Source organism: Amblyomma americanum, chromosome 5 (assembly GCF_052857255.1).
Source record: "Amblyomma americanum isolate KBUSLIRL-KWMA chromosome 5, ASM5285725v1, whole genome shotgun sequence".
Taxonomy (NCBI): Eukaryota; Metazoa; Arthropoda; class Arachnida; order Ixodida; family Ixodidae; genus Amblyomma; species Amblyomma americanum.
The window spans coordinates 86,429,486-86,444,341 of record NC_135501.1 but is presented as its reverse complement, the minus strand read 5'-3'; the positions used below and the strand labels follow the sequence as shown (position 1 = coordinate 86,444,341).

Below are 14,856 nucleotides of genomic sequence, written 5' to 3'. Positions count from 1 at the left end.
CATGACACAACAAAATTGGGTCAAGTTTTACCTCGCTAAAGGGCACCCTGATTATGACACAGAGGTGGGCCATCCTGCATTGCCTGATCGAGCGTGACAATGCAAGGCGGTAAGCAGTCGCACGCTTCAATAAATAGCTAAAATTCACCGGAAACGATCACGGCCTCTTAGACGCTCTAAAAACCCAGATACATAGGTAGTACCACATTGCCTTCTAAAATACGAAGGCGAACAATGACGAGAACCAGACGCTCCGACCAAGAAGGAAGAAGTGTACGCCACGGCGCGATCCTCACAGCGCAACACCGCATTTTTTTCTACAAATCTTAGTCTAAGACACACAATTATATGAATGCTCCACTCCTTGTACATATGTGCGTTTGTATCCGCAGTGCACCCTGGCCAATCCAGCGCAGGGGGATGTGCCATTAGGTCTGATGACATCACATCATCATCACCGCTCCCAGGGACGTTAAGATAATGCGGGGTCGTGGATGCACAATCATGACCTTAACGAATACCTGAATGAAGAACTGTGAAGCAAGGGCAACATCCCAGTGGAGTGGAAACGTATGAAAATCGTGACCATCTCCAAGCCCGGCAAGAAGCCCGCGATCGACGTTTTAAGTCCGATCTCGTTAACTTCGGGCCTCGATAAGCTGTTCGATAAGGTCATCCTCGCCCGCCTTTCAATCTACACCGAGGATAGCGAATTTTTACCGCACCCCATGCTGGGCTTCAGACCGGGGCTCTCTGCGCAAGACACTTTTCTAATCCTAAGGGAAGAAGTCTTAAAGGGTATTCAAACGAGGAGAGAAACATCGGCTCGCACTGGACCTGAAAGGGGTCTTCGACAACATCTCTGGACGTGGCAGCGTACCCCGGAGGGGGCCTCTTTGCGGTTGCAGCAGTGAACTGAAGAGACAACTCTTTGACCGTCGCGCCCTCCGTTAGGACAGAGAGCCCAGCTGCGGCTAAACCATAGCCGCAGTGGTAGTCACCAAGCACTACGACAGAGTGGGCATGGAAGTTCACGTTGTCACCGACTCGCAACAGGTCTGCCGCAATTTTACCAACGGGTGAACACCGCTGCCGGCGGCTCCGATCCTGGGCCCAAAACTGGAAGTCAAATCACGTGGACGCGGCGCCACACGGGACTGGAGGGGAAGAAAAGAGCGAACGCCTTAGCCCGAGCGTTAACAAACTGAGCGGGGCGAAACCAATCGTCCGATCAATCCCCACCCTTTACATTCATGCCCCTGCCATTCAATTACGGCGAACGCCACGAGATCCAGCGGCTTAACCGCAGAATTTATCCTCCACCTCACAAAAAGCTCAGTACGGAAGACGCCGTAGCTCTCAGAATTATTCAAACACATTCCCAAGCCTACACAGACCCAGCAAGATGTACCCACTAACATATCGTGGCGTCTGTCCCTGGTGCGCCGACAAAGGTCCGACACTCTTCAACACCTCAGAGGGTGTGGGTGCCAACTTAGACGCCCAGAACATCGTTTGAACGGTGGGTGGTACAGCTGTCCGGCTATACCGTGGCGGGACAAGAAGCGCCGTGACCGGTAGAGTCCTGGAATAAGGAAGCTACCCACTCGACCACTTGAACGACATCAATAATCAAGGTTCGTCCTAAGAAATGCTTCTCATCCACCTCCTCCTTCGACACCGGTTTTTCTACGACAAGAAGTGTTTAATGCCCTGGTGTTAAAAACGGCAAAGGTGCGGCGCCGCGGACGGCCCATGAGACGAAGAGAAGGCTCCGAATCGAGGTGGGTCCTTCGAGTGCTGGAGGGAGGGAAAGAGGGGACACAAGCGACGCCCACGCTCCATGGACGCCAGCAGCCGGCCGCACAATTTCGATACCCCTCTGGGGCTCCGCCGGGTTTAAGATATCCGGCCGACCTCGCCACTCTTCGGTCTTCTCTGACAAGAGCGGAACCTACGACCGACTGCATGGGCTTCAAAGGAGTGCACGCAAAGCTTTTTGGCTTGTCATCTGAAAACGAAACGAATATGGAATATCGCTTTATTTGCGCAGACCAACGGTAGCTGAGCTCTCGTTAGAACTGGCTTCACCGCGGCCTACCCTTTTTATTCGTACTGACGAAATTGGCGCGGGGAAAACGAAGACAAGTGAGACAAACAAAGACGAGCACTACTGACAACTGAAGCTTTATTCCATACATATGCTCGAATAAATAGGAAAACCAACAAGAACGAAACATTAACGCCATGAACATCACTTGTTACCCCCTGAATCTCAATGATTTGGTCGAGAACAGACAGTCTCCATCAGGGAAGCGGACGGAAGTCCGACTAACGCACTTATCTCCACTGATGCCCATATGGAAGGCTTCCATGAGCTCACGCGTGAGTTGATCCCTGTTTTCTTCAGTATGCATATAAACCAACTAACCCAACTTTCCGCTCTTTTTTTATTCCCATGGGGACGCCACAAAGGAAAACGAAGCGTGCTGTATTTTATCCTGCGCCTAGTGGCTGGATTAAAGCTCGCATATTGATATATTTCAATAGCAACAAAATAAATAAAAACAATTTGGTTCAGAATGAAGAAAACACTTAGTTGTGATAGCATTCGCACCGCGCAGCAGGCAGGCTGGTGAGTTTACTAACGGAGTGGGGGGATAGGGGCTATCAACGTAGCCAAATATTGCCTGCCGAAACACCTATGGCAATTATTGTAAAGCTGCTGTTGTATTATAACGTATGGTAATCGGGCTTCAAGTTTGCAAATGCAATAACGCGTATAAAAGCGGTAACTAAACTTTATTTAAACATTGATAACAGCCATAATTTGTACGATGCAGCGTTTGTAGCAGCTGTCAAGCCTTATATCCTGAAGACCTATGCGAAAATGCGCTTATGCACCATCATTACTTTTAAAATTTGGTGCAGAAAAAAAACAACCTTTTTAACTGCTAACTTCGCGATCTCTGTGAACGAACAGAGACCCCCCCCCCCCCCCTCCCCCCCTTTGTCTCAAATTAGAGGTACTAGCTTTAAGCTCCGCAGGTTTCTGGGAACACTTCTTTTACGATTCTTGTAAGAAAACTAACAGAAAGGACTTCTTCGGTGCACCCATTAAGGAAAGCGCGTAGGAAAGAGGTGGCTGGTGACCTGATGGCTCCGGACTCCTTATGGCCTAGATATTCAACTGTCCACAAAGGGCAGAAGAAAGCAGCGCTAAAACAGCTGCTTCTCTGTTCGTTATCATTCATTCCTACTCTTGGGACAGGCCGACTTAAAATTAGAGTGGATTACATCCACAAAGCACTCACGGAATCTGAAATTCGTTAGCGCCTGAAAGAACCTGCAGTGGATTTCCATGAAATATCCGCTGTTCGTTTGTAAAAAACAAAAAGGGAACATCATGCTAAAGGAGTAAATGAAACAATAGGTTGTTTATCGTAGGTAACTGAAACTGTCGTTTAAACTCTTGAAAAAGCCAGTGACATTTTCTAGCTCTTCTCCTTAGCTTTTAGCCAGTGGCGAAATCTGAACATGTATGTATGTCTCAGAATAAAGCTTTAGAGTACATACTAACATATCACGCAACGCTCAAGGAAAGAAAACACGCGACCAAAATTTCCTGTTTGTATTCCTTTAAATCCAGTGCACGACGATGCACGACGGTAGTTGATGGCGCCTATTATTGTCACGGGAGGGTTACAGTCAGTGCTTTGAGCTCTCATCACAGTGGCAGCACGGAGTGGCGTAACACCTCTCATAAATTGTTTGCGAGCAGAGTCCCGAGTGAATTCTTGCTTTGCTTGATCCACAGCAATGTTACGGACTTTTCCTTTTAACATCCAGCGTCCCCAACATGACACCCCGCCTCGGCATTGGCGGCCCCCATGTCATTCATAGCAACGCCGCGGCTTTGCCCCACTCGCATTGGAGGTTTGGGGACGTATATTAGGTTGGGGCAAACTAAAAATATTTAAAAATAATGAGCCCTAGCCTGCACTTTTGACGCATAACAGGCTTAATCCAATTTGAAGATAAATGAAAAGGCCCGAGGGCAATGCTATAATTTTACCACCCGAAGGTGGGGAAAATAAAGCAAAATGAGGGAGAGGGGGAAGCTACATAGCGATACACAGCCGGGGCAGCGGTCCCAGGGAGACTCTTCTGATCTCCACTGGGACGTAGCGGTCAGGATGGGTGAAATGGATAGGCTGTATGGTTGTCGGAAAAGGAGTTGTGGGCAAACGGATGGGAATGGGGACAGCGAGTTTTTTGCTCTTATTTTTCGGTTGTCGTGAGTCCATTGCCGGCCTGCTGGAGAGGACAGGGAGGGCGTCAAGATTGTCCAATGGTGCGGCCCCACTCACGGGATGCCCGACCACCAACCAAGCGCAACGGGCTCCGACCGCAGGGGACAGGAGAACCTAACCTTGGGTCAGCTACCTCGGGCCCTTCCACGACTTTCAGGGTTTGTTTCCAACCTGGCAGCTACTAACCGTGAAGTGCTTCTCGCGGTTTTTCAGACACCGGAAGTATGTGTGGTGTGATCCGTCCAGTAGAGGCTTAGGTCGTCAGCCTATCGGCCCTCCAGCCGTCGGCACCGTGACCTAACACCTCCGGGGGGACCCACCCGTGCTTCCAACAATGCACTTATTTTCTGCCCTAGCTTGCTTCGCGCCTACTGCGGAGGGAGGGTTCCGGGCTTGGCTGACCGGGCCACAAACCAAGAATGTGGCTTAGGGTGAGATGACCCGGACCTGCTCCACCGGTACTCCACAACATCGACGGTTTTCGCACTAGTTGTACTACGCCCCCCTAAATCGGCGTCCCGCAATGACCAAAATGGCCACGCGGTCAGCCGTGAAGCTGCTTCCCAAAGGAATCGCTTCCGAAGAGCCTGGCTGCCGTGAACCGCCGCGCGGACCAGGTTTCCCCGTAACCAGAAACCGGAACGTCCGCCGCCAGAAGTGCACACCCCCGGGTGCGGGAGGAAGTTGCATATATTTGAAATCCTTTTGACCGTGTATATGTCTTCCGTGCCAGATTTCGTGGGTCCAGCTTGGTGTGCCTCCAGTCCTGTCTCCGCTCAGGCATCAGACCGCACGTGCGCGACCGGCCTTCAAAGTCGCTTGGGAGCCGCTGCCACTCCCATAGGGTTTCGCAACCCCAGAGGATGGGCCCCGGCCAACCAATCCCCATCGCTTCCATTGCGCTGGAACAAAGCCTAGTAGACGAAACTACATCAGCTCGTACCAGGTGGCGGGGGAGCACGAGCAGGCCCCACAGTGGGGAGAAAAATTATTGTGGGACCATAACCAGATCTGGGGTGCGGCCTGATCTCGGTGACCAGAGCCGACAGCGCACTCTATCAGTAGAAAAATATTTGGCCCCCTGGTGTAGTACTTGGCCATAACCTTCTATGAAGAAACCAATTAACCATCAGCCCTCAGTCCCCAGCGGCTGCGGGGCAACTGATCATGGCGGCGGTCAGACCTGTGACACTGCACTGCGGAGGGTGCTAAGAATTTCTGGCTCCGGACAGGCAGCGATTGGAATTTGAACCTGGCAATGTTTAACGCTAGAACCTTATATAGTGAGGCTAGCCTATCAGCGCTGCTTGAGGAACTAGCGGGAATGAAATTGGATGTCATGGGGCTTAGTGAACTTAGGAGGACAGTTGAGGCGTATACAGTAATAAAAGATGCACACATAGTGTGCTATCGCAGATTAGCGGATACACGAAAACTAGGCGTGGAATTGCTCATATCAGGATATAGCTGGCAACATATAGAAGAGTTCTATAGGATTAACGAGAGGGTGGCAGCTATCGTAATTATGTTCAGTAGGAGGCACAGGCTGAAAGTGGTGCAGGCCTGCGCACGTGGAATCGGTGATGAGTAAATATCACTCTGTACTGTGCTGATGGGCGACTATAATGCGAAGGTAGGAAAAGAAGCAGGCCAGGGACCAGGAGATAAGCGACTATGCGATAGGCTCTAGAAATAGCAGGGGAGGGTTGTTAGTCGAATTCGCGGATAGAAATAATTTGCGGATCATGAATACATCATCATCATCATCATCATCATCATCATCATCATCATCAGCCTTACTACACCCACTGTAGGGCAAAGGCCTCTCCCATGTCTCTCCAATTAACCCTATCCTTTGTCAGCTGCATCCACCATTTGCCTGCAAACTTCTTAATCTCATCCGCCCACCTAACCTTCTGCCGCCCCCTGCTGCGCTTACTTTCTCTTGGAATGCACTCCGTTACTCTTAGGGACCAGCGGTTATCTTGCCTTCGCATTACATGCCCTGCCCAAGCCCATTTCTTTCTCTTGATTTCGACTAGGATGTGATTAACCCGTGTTTGTTCCCTCACCCACTCTGCCCGCTTCCGGTCTCTTAACGTTACACCTATCATTTTTCTTTCCATGGCTCGCTGCGTTGTACTTAACTTAAGCTGAACTCTTTTCGTTAGCCTCCACGTTTCTGCCCCGTAGGTGAGTACCGGTAATATTAAGCTGTTGTACACTTTCCTCTTGAGGGAAATTGGTAAACTGCCACTCATGATGTTCGAGAATTTGCCATATGCGCTCCACCCCATTCTCATCCTTCTAGTTATCTCCCTCTCATGATCCGGATCAGCTGTCACTACCTGCCCTAAGTAGACGTATTCCGTCACAACTTCTAGGCTCTCGCTGCCAACTGTGAACTGTTGTTCCCTTGCTAGGCTGTTGAACATTACCTTGGTTTTCTGCATGTTAATTTTCAGACCCATCGATCTGCTCTGCTTGTCTAACTCATTGATCATGATTTGCAGTTCACCTCCTGAGTGACTCAGCAAGGCAATGTCATCAGCAAATCGCAGATTATTTAGGTATTCTTCATTTATTCTTATTCCCAACTGATCCCAATTCAGGCCTCGAAATACCTCCTGTAAACATGCGGTGAACAGCGTTGGCGAGATCGTGTCTCCTTGCCTGACGCCCTTCCTTATTGGAATTTTATTGCTGACTTTATGGAGGACTATAGTAGCTGTGCAGTTGCTATATATATCTTCCAGTATTTTGACATAAGGCTCTTCTACCCCCTGATTACGCAATGCCTGTATGACTGCTGAGGTTTCTACTTAGTCGAATGTTTTCTCGTAACCAATGAAAGCTACATATAGAGGTTGGTTATATTCTGCGCATTTCTCTATCACCTGATTGATAGCGTGAATATGATCTATTGTGGAATATCCTTTACGAAAGCCTGCCTGATCATTTGGTTGATTAAAGTCCAACGTTGCCCTGACTCTATTAGCGATTTCCTTAGTAAATACTTTGTAGGCAACGGATAGTAAGCTGATCGGCCTGTAATTTTTCAAGTCCTTGGCGTCTCCCTTCTTATGACTTAAGATAATATTTGCATTCTTCAGAGCTTCTGGTACAGTCGAGGTCAGAATGCAGTGCGTATACAGGGTGGCTAGTTTTTCAAGCACGATGTCCCCTCCATCCTTCAACAGATCTGCTGTTACCTGATCCTCCCCAGCTGCTTTTCCCTTTTCATTGCTTCTAAGGCTTTCTTTACTTCATCTTTCGTTACTGGTAGGATGACTCATTGCTGTGGACTGCTGTCTTTCTCATTTACGCCCTGATTACATTGGCTACTGTACAGGCCTGTGTAGAACTCTTCGGCTACGTTAACTATCTTATCCATATGGCTAATGACATTGCCCTGCTTGTCTCTTAATGCATACATCTGGTTTTTACCTACGCCTAGTTTCCTCTTCACTGCTTTTAGGCTTCTTCCGTTCTTTAGAGCATGCTCGATTCTCTCCATATTAAACTTCCTTATGTCGGCTACCTTGCGCTTATTTATTAACTTTGATAGCTCTGTTAGTTCTATTCTATCGGTAGGGTTAGACGCCCTCATGCTTTGGCGCTTCTTAATCAGATCATTCGTCACCTGAGATAGCTTCCCGGTATCCTTTCGAACTGTCCTACCGCCTACTTCTACTGCGCACTCCGTAATTATTGATGTCAGATTATCGTGCATTGAATGAACATCAAGATCGTCTTCCTCAGTTAAAGCCGAATATCTGTTTTGCAGCGCTATTCTAAGCTCCTGTGCTTTCCCTCTAACAGCTAACTCCTTAATGGTCTTCTTCTTCACTAGCTTCTTCCGTTCCCTCTTCAAGTCTAAGCTTATTCTAGACCTTACCATTCTGTGGTCGCTACAACGCACCTTTCCGAGGACGGCCACATCCTGAATGATGCCAGGTTTAGCGCATAGTATGAAGTCGATTTCATTTTTAGTATCACCATTGGGGCTCTTCCAGGTCCGCTTCCTGTTTTTTCGTTTGCAGAAGAAGGTATTCATGATCCGTAAATTATTTCTCTCCGCGAATTCGACTAATAACTTCCCCTGCTATTTCTAGAGCCTATCCCATAGTCGCCTACCGCGTGGTCGTCAGCCTGCTTCTTGCCCACCTTCGCATTGAAGTCGCCCATCAGTACAGCGTACTGCGATTTTACTTTATCCATGGCCGATTCTATGTCCTCATAGAAACTTTCAACGGTCTGGTCATCATGGCTGGATGTGGGTGCGTAGGCCTGCACTACTTTCAGCTTGTACCTCCTGTTCAGCCTAATTACTATAGATGCTACCCTCTCGTTAATACTATAGAACTCCTCTACGTTGCCAGCTATATCCTTATTATTGAGGAATCCCACACCTAGTTCTCGTCTATCCTCTAATCCGCGATAGCACAGTATGTGTCCATCCGTTACTACTCTATACGCCTCACCTGTCCTCCTAACTTCGCTAAGCCCTATCACATCCCATTTAATTCCCGCTAGTTCCTCGAACAGCACTGTTAGGCTAGCCTCACTAGATAAAGATCTAGCGTTAAACGTTGCCAGGTTCAGATTCCAATGGCGGCCTGTCCGCAGCCAGAAATTCTTAGCACCCTCCGCTGCGTCACAGGTCTGACCACCGCCGTGGTCAGTTGCTCCGCAGCCGCTGGGGACTGAGGGCCGAGGGTTAATTGGTTTGATCATAGAAGGTTGTGGCCAAGCACTACACCAGGGTGGCCAAATCCTGCTCTGGTGAGAGAGTGCGTTGTTGGTTCTGGTCACCGAGATCAGGCCGCACTCCAGGCCTGGTTATGCAATTCCATCGACACGCGGAATTTTTTTTTTTGAAACCCGGTGGAGAATTGCGCGGCACCAGGATTTGAACCCCTGTCCTCTTGCACGCGAGGCGGATGTTCTACCTATACGCCATTGCTGCAGGTTATATCATGAATACCTTCTTCCGCAAACGTGAGAACTGGAAGTGGACCTGGAGGAGCGCTAATGGTGAGACTAATATTGAAATCGACTTCATACTGTGCGCCCAACCTGGCATCGTACAGGATATGGCCGTCCTCAGAAAGGTGCACTGTAGCGACCACAGAACGGTAAGGTCTCAAATTAGCTTAGACTTGAAGAGGGAACGGAGAAAGATAGTGAAGAGGAATACCATTAACGAGCTAGCAGTAAGAGGGAAAGTACAGGAATTTAGGATAGCACTGCAAAACAGATATTCTGTTTTAAGTGAGGAAGACGACCTTGATGTTCATACAAACAACGATGATCTGACAGCCATCATTACGGAGTGAGCAGTAGAAGTAGGCGGTAGGACAGTTCGACAGGATACCGGACAGCTATCTCAGGTGACGAAAGATCTGATTAAGACGCGCCAAAGCACGAGGGCATCTAACCTTACAGACAGAACAAAAATAGCAGAGCTAGCGATGCTAATAAGCGCAAGGGGGGCAGGGGGGTTAGCCGACGTGAGTAAGTTTAATATGGAGAGAATCGAGCATGCTCTAATGAACGGAGGTAGCCTAAATGCGGTGAAGAGGAAACTAGTCATAGGTAAAAAGCCAGATGTATGCGTTAGGACACAAGGAGGGCAACATCATCAGCAATATGGATAAGATAGTTAAAGTACTCGAAGAGTTCACACAACTCTGTAAAGTAGCCAATGTAATCAGAGCGTTATTGAGAGAGACATTAGCGCACAGCAATGCGTCATCCCGCCAGTAACGAAAGAGGCCTTAAGAGCAATGGAAAGGGGAAAAGCAGCTGGTGAGGGTCAGGTAACCTCAGATCTCTTGTAGGACGGAGGGGAGATAGTGCTAGAAAATCTAGCCACCCTGTATAGACAATGCCTTATAACCTCTACTGTACCAGAAGCTTGGAAGAATGCAAGCATTATCTTACCTCCTAAGGAAGGAGACGCCAAGGACTTGAAAAATTACAGGCAGATCAGATTACTATACATTGCCTACAAGATATTTACTAAGGTAACCGCTAATAAAGTCAGGGCAACCTTAGACTTTAATTAACCAAATGATCAGGCTGGCTTTCGTAAAGGATATTCCGCAATATATAACATTAACGCTGTCAATCTGATAGTAGAGAAATGAGCAGAATATAACCAACCTCTGTATATAGCCTTCACTGATTACGAGAAAGCATTCGACTCAGTGGAAACCTCAGAAGTCAACCAGGAATTGCGCAATCAGGGTGTAGAAGAGCCTTATGTAAAATAACTGGAAAATATATATAGCTACTAGACAGCTACGATAATCCTCCATAAAGTCAGCAATAAGATTCCATTAAGGAACTGCGTCAGGCAAGGAGACACGATCTCGCCAATGCTGTTCACCACCTGTTTACTGGAGGTATTCCGAGGCCTGAAGTGGGAAAAGTTGGGGTTAGGAGTTGACAGAGGATACCTAAATAATTTGCGTTTCGCTGATGACATTGCCTTGCTCAGTCATTCAGGAGATGAACTACAAAGCATGATCAATGATTCAGACGCGCTGAGCAGAACGGTGGGTGTAAAAATTAACATGCAGAAAACCAAAGTAGTGTTTAAGAGCCCAGCAAGGGAAACAGTTCACAATTGGAAGCGAGGTGCTGGAAATGGTAAAGAAATACGTTTACTTCGGGCAGGTAGGGACAGCTTATACGGATCATGAGAGGTAAATAACTAGAAGGATAAGAATAGGGTGGAGCGCATATGGCAGGTTCTCTCACATCATGAATAGCAGTTTAACAATAACCCTCAAGAGAAAAGTGCACGACAGCTGCATCTTATTGGTAGTCACCTACAGGGCAGAAACGTGGAGGCAAACGAAAAGGGTTCAGCTTAAGTTAAGGCCAACGCAGCGAGTCATGGAAAGAAAAATGACAGGTGTAACGTTATGAGTCCGGGTGCGGGCAGAGTGGGCGAGGGAACAAACGCGGGTTAATGACATACTAGTCGAAATCAACATGAAGAAATGGGCTTGGGCAGCGCATGTAGTTTGAAGACAAGATAACCGCTGATCCTTAAGGGTGACAGAGTGGATTCCGATTCGGCGTAGTAGGGGGCGGCATTTCATTTATTCAATACTGTCAGCCTTGGTAGGCACGGGGAGGAGGGGCAACACAACGAGATACAAGGCATGGTAACATTCAGTACTCAAATTAAAAGATATACAATCTAAAGACAACGCATGCATGATTCGAATAAAAAATTAGAAGTTTAGGTGGCCGGATGACATTAAAAACTTTGCAGGCATAGGGTGGGCGCAACTGACAAAGGACAGGGTTAATAATAGAAACCTTGGAGAAGCCTTTGCACTGCAGTGGGGGTAGTAAGGCTGATGATGATAAAAAAGAACGAAAATAAAGTGTCCCTGCCCATTCCACTGCAGTAACCAGTAATGCGAGAGCCAAATTATGTGCGTCACGGCTACGCACCCAACGCTGCAGTTGCGAGAGAAAGGTGAAAGGGCTGACATCGCACGGCCGGATCCTGTCTTAACGCACACCTTCTCTCGTTACTTCTTCCTCTCTCCGGACGACCTAAGAGTACCGGTAAACTGCGATGTCCTGTCATGTGACACTAAAAGCTCTCGCTGTAAGACAATAAGAATCGAGGGAAGCTTGGTTGACTAGACTACAACTACCAAGAACAGCGTGGATTGATATCCTGATGCTAATAAATTCTTGAACTGAAGTAAAGAAAAAAATGTACTCCTTTGTATAAACAGCTACAAAATAAGATAGATGATAATCTACTTCAAGAGAGCAAAGTTTGACCTCTTCTTCACAAAATATACTGCACTTCATACAAAAGGCGGTTCCAAGTTTACCAACACGCAGCCTTTGCACATCATGGCTTCGCTATTACAACAGACAATTTTATGACATGTCAGCCTGTTCATTGAATAATCAGCCTTAAGAACTCGTTAGCGAAAATATCGCACTCCCTATTTGAAGTTCTGAATAGGTTTACGCATAACTAATAAAGGCACACCCTTCGATGCTGAGCTCCATTTCTAAGCGAAATTTCGCGCCCAGTCCCAAGCGACGGCGGCACGTGACGGCGTCGCACAAATTGTTTAGCAATGCAGCTAGCAATGTCGTTCAGTTCTTCGTTCCCAAAAACATTCGCTCATTGGTCGGAACTGGCCCGCCAATTATCAAATCAACCCCGTGCTGGCTGTACACGCTTTTGTTTAGTGACATTGCTCCACCCCAGTGACGACATCGGCTGCATCAGCAGCGCCGGCTCAGTGACCGCCACTGCCGCTTCGCTGCCATAGAGGAAATATTCATTTTTTGCTGTTGTAAGACAGCACAGGTAAATTAAAAAGAGAAAGATTATTCTGCTTCCTGGTAACAGAGAGCAAACAACATTTGTAGCGACCTACGGGCAGGGGCATTGCAAAGGAGCCATACATGGAGTGGAGCTGAGTACGGGCACACAGTCCCATGTAGCACTATGCTTCAGCGTTCAGTGTAGAATCACTCGCGGCGCAAGTGATCATTTGCGCAGTTTTATAACTTACAAGAATATTTAAAGTGACAGACTGCCGGAGTGTTCACTAAGCTGCAGTGCTTTGGCACAGAAAGGAAGCCCATTTCCCCCGGTACGAGTCGCGCCTGTCACCCTTGCCTGGATGAAGTCTCCAACAATGTGATGAAGTGAGCGACCGCGTGCCTCGTGGATCTCTTTTTCTAGCAGTTTACTGCGGCACAGAAGGGTGCTGTATTCTGGATGTATCACTTTGTTTTTTTCTTTACAGTCTGTAACACATAGTGAAGTAAGCCGGACCATTAGTAGTATGGACGCTGATAAGGTGACCGACGAATCAACCACAATCGTATTCTCTCTCACGTGCTTTTAAGAACAACAGAGATTAGGCGACCAGGTAAAACGCACCTGAATAGCCGCGACGGATGCCTGCACTGACGCCATGCTTGGGTCCCGTGCCGTCTTTTTGGTCACCAGGTCAATGAGATCAATGCCGAACTCCTTCAACACCTCGTGAGACTTGTGGATGGAGCTGGAGAACACGTCGAACTGCATCATCTTGTGGGCCATCCCTTTCCACTGGCACCCCATACCGGTGAAGACCAACCACAGAGGGCGCTTCTCGAATGGCGCGTGTTCCGCGACTTTGACAACCTCCCGGTCGGAGCTGTCCACCGGAATCAGAGCGAAGCCCCGGTACGGAAACTGCTTCACGCTTGGTTGCCCGACCCGGTTGAGTAGCGAGTATGCGGAGTCAGGGTACAGCCCCTCCTCTTCCAGCCTCTCCAGAGTGCGCTAGAATCGGCGTACATATCTTAATTTGGACATCATATACTCTGCATCACGAACGCGCTAAGCTGATTTGTGGCTTCGCAGGGACAGGGTACAGTGTTCATAACAACAGCAAGTGGTAAATGTGGGCACCTGTGTAGTTAAATAAAGTAATATGCAGCGCTTTTCACTAAGTGCACGCAGACTTATCCTGAGCACTGTCGCTCAAAGTGCGCCACTAACAACGCCAGTGATTTCGAGTTTTGTTTAAAGGAACATGCACTGTTTATGACCACAAGGCTTATCGTCACAGGTCAACTGCGTTCAACAGAATTTGTGAGATAAGAGCGTCATCTGGCTTTAAACACGGAGGCTCGCCTTGAAACCTGTCTACGGCAGAAAACCCCATTTACGACACATTCAAAGCAAAACAAGGCATTGTGTGCACTAAGCAGCAGATAGGGTCAACACAACACACGCTGATCTTCTTTATTGACAACGCCAGAGTAGGCTATGGCGACTTTATTTTCCATTGCTCATAATTGATGTCTATAACTGCTATTCAGGCAAAGTTTTAAAATCCTTATAGTAGCGAATTCAGCAAAGTTGATCTTACGATATAAGAATAACGCATCAAAGCGTGAACATTTGTGTTGCCTCGTACACACGACAAAGTACTGCAGAGGGGGGAATGAAGATTTCCATTCAGACATACAAGTGGCCTTAGCCTTGCAAAGCCCAGTAATCGACTGCTCAGGCTGAACACTAATTTTTCGTTACTATTTGAGGTATATGATAGCGACGGAAGAAAATTAGACAGTTATAGCATATCGTTGCCGTGTTTGCGTTACCGTTTATCATGTGACCGGGCGCAGGGCTTTCAGGTTTGCGATGCGCAAGCACGAATACGTTTTATCATGCCATCTGTCCCGTAACGAGTTATCGCAAAGCGAAAAGGAGCGATGATTTTTGGTTCCCTAGCATTTATTGCACATAAAATTACGTATGCAAGGCAAGCATTCCTATCGGGTGAGATGGAATACATGAATTTCAATAATCTTTTCCTCTGCATATAAAGGCGCGCACCCTACTTTCCAGCTAACAGCCGGCTAAGCTGGTTTTCTGAATGCGCGTTTAAAGCTGTCCACCTTGCCTACCTAGGCGATTAGACAATTTTACTGCGAAGAACGCAGTAAGCTTGCGTACGCTGGGCACTTTCCGTTCCGAACGCTGCAA

The 14,856-nt window shown here is 47.8% G+C and overlaps 1 protein-coding gene across 1 annotated transcript in view; it reads right to left on the bottom strand.

Moving 5' to 3' along the window:
* Positions 1–14,856, bottom strand: part of LOC144134031 (fatty acid synthase-like) — a 134,087-nt gene that overhangs the window by 77,279 nt on the left and 41,952 nt on the right. Inside the window, exon 7 of the mRNA XM_077667039.1 lies at positions 13,258–13,644. Within this exon, the coding sequence (XP_077523165.1) occupies positions 13,258–13,644 (387 nt within the window). The remainder of the gene's footprint in view (positions 1–13,257; positions 13,645–14,856) is intronic.